This window comes from Bidens hawaiensis, unplaced genomic scaffold (genome assembly GCF_021521415.1).
Source record: "Bidens hawaiensis isolate Kalapana, Puna unplaced genomic scaffold, B.hawaiensis_p1.1 tig00032452_1, whole genome shotgun sequence".
NCBI lineage: Eukaryota > Viridiplantae > Streptophyta > Magnoliopsida > Asterales > Asteraceae > Bidens > Bidens hawaiensis.
The window spans coordinates 1-5,000 of NW_027495531.1; the positions used below are offsets into that span (position 1 = coordinate 1).

General features: G+C 33.9%; 1 protein-coding gene across 1 annotated transcript in view; it reads right to left on the minus strand.

Annotated features, from left to right (window-relative positions):
* Positions 1–88: 88 nt before the first annotated feature.
* The window catches only part of LOC143583532 (serine/threonine-protein kinase BLUS1-like), a gene marked incomplete at its 3' end in the record, with an annotated part of 23,526 nt that continues 18,614 nt past the window's right edge, over positions 89–5,000 (minus strand). Inside the window, exons 13-19 of the mRNA XM_077065816.1 lie at positions 2,607–2,870; positions 2,448–2,539; positions 2,265–2,332; positions 1,145–1,258; positions 1,025–1,067; positions 903–949; positions 89–150 (exon numbers count right to left, since the gene is read on the minus strand). Of these exons, the coding sequence (XP_076921931.1) occupies positions 89–150; positions 903–949; positions 1,025–1,067; positions 1,145–1,258; positions 2,265–2,332; positions 2,448–2,539; positions 2,607–2,870 (690 nt within the window). The remainder of the gene's footprint in view (positions 151–902; positions 950–1,024; positions 1,068–1,144; positions 1,259–2,264; positions 2,333–2,447; positions 2,540–2,606; positions 2,871–5,000) is intronic.

The following is a 5,000-nucleotide window of genomic DNA, read 5'->3' on the forward strand; positions in this document are numbered from 1 at the left end:
GTGTTTTTCTTTTCTGAAAATTGTGGAGTATTTTTCAGATAAAAAGATTAAAGGCTGATTAAGCCAAGTTGGTTTTCAATTTTCAAACCTTTGTTGTAAATGGATCAGTTGAGACTGCAATTCTCTTTCCCTTGGGGAAGTAAGAGGGATCTGCATGTGATGAAATAATAATAATAACAATAATAATAATAATAATATAATATTAATAGCAAGAATAATAATAATAACGTAATAACGATGATGATAATAACAATATAAAAGGAATAATAAGCGTCATTTACTACTTGAGCAAAAGGGTTTGACAGCACAATGTCATACACAGAAGGCATCCAAAGTGTAGTTCTAAACTTCTAATGCATTAAACCTCCTAGATCATTTTATTCAATAAAGGAATATTATTATTGAGATAATATGATTTTCGAACTATTTACACAAAAAGGACAATTTTGATATGCATCTTCCTATAGGTTTAAAACTTCATAAATCTATACTTGATCGCTCAGAACAATAAAAAATACCATACTTACCTTACCAAAACACCAAAAATACCATATTTAACTATTCGATAATAACAAATTTGTTACTTATAACTGACTATTCTCACTGAATAAATAAAAGGAGCATCATTTGTCCATGCCATGGTAATTTATAGTAATTTTATTTGTTTATTTAGTGAAATAGACTGGTAAAAGTAACTGGTTTTATTTTATATAGCATGGATGAGTAAATACTAGTGTTTTAAAAAAGTAACTATATGTATTAAATTTTGAGCTTCTACAAGAATATGTACGAAACTATAACTTCTAATAAATTACAGAAAAACCATTGGTTGACCTTAAAGGTATCAAAACATGCAGCAGATATTTAACGGATTTATTACTTAATATCATTAGTCACATTACCTGTGACGATCCATTGATTCCGGCTTCCACATGATCCATGGAATTGCCTGAATACAGAGATAATAATTAGGTTTATATGTCGATATGCACAAAATGTAAGTTGACAATGAAAACTGAAATACCAGAAGTCTGCTCAACAAACTTGATTAATCTATGAAGTTCTTCCTGAATACAAAGAAAGTGGCAAATTTGTTGTCTATCATAAAATTTTCAGAAGTCAGTTAATATAATCAAGTATATACCTTTTGCAATGTGCTATGGTACAAAATGGTTTGCAATGAAGAAAGAATTGAAGCAGGTACGCCTGAGGTAGGTGGGCTGATGGTTCCACTGAAATTGGAACTAAAAACCGGAACCTTAAGGTAACAAAATACAGTGTAAATACATTAATTTTCAGGAAAAAGATAATGAAAACAACGGCTGAATATAAGAAGAGTTATTTTATAAAAAGAATGCTAAGAGAATCTGTTGAAGTACGCTTATGTAAATTAGGTCATCTCCAACCATATTCATGCTCTATTCACATGCATAATAACAATATGAAGGAAAATGCATATTTGAGGAATATTTTTCCAAACCCGTCTGCTCTGTTGGTGCTTTTAGTGTTATCAATAAATTTTAATGTAATTGGATTTGCAAATAAGATTGAAGGAAACAAAACAAAAATCATGTATCCGTCCAATTGTGTTTGTTTATTATAACACATTCATTTTATTTTACTGGAAAGAATGATTAGAAGGTTTCTTTCTTAAACTATGAATTAATTGTGATAATAATTGAAATCCCTATGCGAACCACTCCAGTTGCTTTGTTTGTTAAACTAGCTAACGTATTAAGTTTTTTACTAATATGATAAAAAAGATATGACAAGGATTACAATGATTTAAAGTTTCCTTTCCAAAAAAACCATTGATTTAAAGTTTAACCTATAAATTTCTGAATTGCCAACATGCGTTCATAATTGTGCTATTCTGTTTTATTATAAGTTCATAATGTAAAAGTTATTCTTTTGATTTGATTGGTATTCCTTATAGTTTTGCGTTCGTTCAACCGTAATTTTTAATTTTTTACTTCTTATTTCTACTTTTTTGCTTTTTTAGTGTAATGTGGTAGAATGTAGAACAGTTTAGTTTTAATCAATATTCAAGTTTACTTCCACTTTAGTTGGTTATGTGTCTTTTATTTAAAACTAAAATATTTGTAGATAACACTTAACAATGATACTAAGAAATAAAAAAATTACCAGACGCAACAAAAACTAGTTTTAGGCGTGAAAGCAATTTATATTATGATCTATTTTCTCATAAAAATTTAAAGCGTGCCAAAGTTAACAGAAAAAGGTCAAATAAGTAAATTCCACACCTTGAGGTCTGCTGAAGTAACTTTAAAACGTCCCTTACGCTGCACCACAGCTTCCTCTGGTTTATCCTCTATATAACCAGGAAAAACAATTAAAATAAAAAAGCACATGTAAAAAAAAATAAAAATTTTAGACTGGTTAAAATAACAAAAACAAGGTGAATTAGCAGGTTAATGATTACCTACCAGAATAAGAGGTTGTGGTGGTATTCTTTTGACGACCTTGTAGTGGACCACTATAACTTCGTTCAACTCGAAAACCTCTTTGTGAAGATTCTCTTCATATTATTAGATAAAATAAATAACAATCCAGAAAAAAATGTTTCAAAAATCTACAAGAACTACCTCTCGAAGTCTCCAAGGAACTTCTTAGAGGAAAACATCTTATCGGGTAGCAGTGAACCACTTGAATATTTTTTTGGACTAATAGTAGTTGGCCGCGGTAATGATTTTTTTTGTTCAAGAAGCTCATTATCATTTTGATCAACTTGGTCCTCAGATTTTAGCGACGACTTATGTTCAATATCTGATTGATTTTCATCACCTACATTTGGGCTCACGGTATCCTCGTCGTCAGTCACATCAGATTGACCGACATCAAAGCATCCCCTATATTGAAACACAACTATGAATCAGATGATAAGAAACAAAAGCATCACTGATTCTTCTCATTAGCATGTTACCAATTGAAAATCTTGCATGACAACTACAATTTGTATCCACATAATACTTTCTTTCCTTAAATGGTAGATGTGAACCCACACGTTGCGGCGGTATGTGGATAAGCCTTGGTTTTGAAAACAAATTATGTGAAAACGCAAATAAAAATAAGCACGGTGTAACGGTATATTTGACTTTAAAAAAAGAAAAAAAAAACTTACATGAAACGCAGAAAAAAAAGCACACAGCACGGTTTTGAATAATATTTACATTGAAAAGAATATAAAATAAGCACGTAGCAACATAAAGTAAAAAAAATGAAACCTTGAGTTAACTTTCACTTGTACGTTTGTTCTTCGATGATCTGTACATTACTATTCACGCTCAGTTTTGAAAAGTGTTAATAGTATTTTATGTATTAGGTTAAAAGCCCATCATGTAACTAGCTAGAAAGCCCATGGGCCCAGTTTGGGTTACAATTACGGTTTATTACTTGTATATATAGGTGTACTATCTAGTTGTTTATAATTTATCAAAATACACACCATTTCTTTACATGGTATCAGAGCTACGGCTCTCGATCCAAACCCTAGCCGCCACTTAGTCTGAACCGAACCAGCCGGCCCTAGATCTGAAACAAACCCGTCTACCTTCCGTCCAGGTCTCGTAATCTTTTTTAGAGACATATTTCACCGTCACCGCCTCTTCCATTGTCACCACAACCCTCCGATTAGCCGACCCTGAAAATCCGACGCCGTTCCGCTGCCGCCCACGCGCCGCCGCGTGACCCCACCTCTGGTCACCGTTTATCTTCCAGGTTATTTTTTATTACTTTCCCGACCTTCCTGTGCTGTTAGTTTTTCGATCCGGCGATTTTCTGTTTTCTGTTTCGGTTTGAGTGTGTGCATTCATTCGGTTAAGAAACTATCAGATCCAATGGCTGATAAAAAGACTTCAGAAAATCAGATTGCTCCAGGTATTATTAATTATTCAGCTGTTCTTCGCATTCCGGTCAAACTTGATTCGAGTAATTGGGGTTCATGGAGCCTCTTTGTTCGGACTTACAAGTGTAGGCAAAGAAGACCATCTCACTACACGACCTGCTGATCCAATCTCCCGAGAATGGCTCATTGATGATAGCGGAATACAGATGGCATTGTGGAATGCCATGGAGCCACAAATACTCACCATTACCCAAAATTTCCCCACCGTAAAAGATATGTGGGAACACCTTTCTTCATCATTTTCTGATAAAGAATCTCTATCCCATGCATACTTGGTGGTCCAGTCCTACATCAGGGCTGAACAAGGGGACTCTTCTTTTACCGATTACTTTACCCGTTTTTCAACAATCCGAGATGAACTTCGCTCCATGTTTCCACCCACTACCGATTTGAAGGTCCAGGAGGAGCGAAACGCTAAGATGGATGTCATGACATTCATTGCCGGTATATCACCTAAGTACTCAAGTGCTCGCCCTTTATTGTTGAGTAACCCTGCTGCCACCTCTTCTATTGCATCAATGTACCATCTACTACGAAAAAAAAGGTTCAGAAAGCGAAAATCAAAAAAGGATAGGTGCAGAGACTCGATGGAAGCTGTTCTAACGAATGGAGTTGATTGTCTTACATTGGTAGAGGAATCCTTCTATCGAAACTTCAGAAAAGATGAAGGATAAACCTGTATACATAGAAGAATTGATGTGAATCGATTCCATATTGAAGAAAGAATCAAATATTCATTGATCAAAGCATTCACGCATAATCTGATAGATCTTTTGAAGAACTGATTAATCGGACGAGAATAAAGATAGAGTCCCGTTCTACATGTCAATACCGGCAACAATGAAATTTATAGTAAGAGGAAAATCCGTCGATTTAAAAAATCATGAGGGTTCAAGTCCCTCTATCCCCAATTTGACTCCCTAATTCTTTATTGTATCCTTTTTCTACTTTTTGCGTTAGAGGTTCAAAAGTACTTATCTTTCTCATTCAAGACTCTTTATACAAATGGATCCGAGCGGAAATGTATCACATGTCACATGTGGCATATATGATACATGTACAAATGAACATCTTT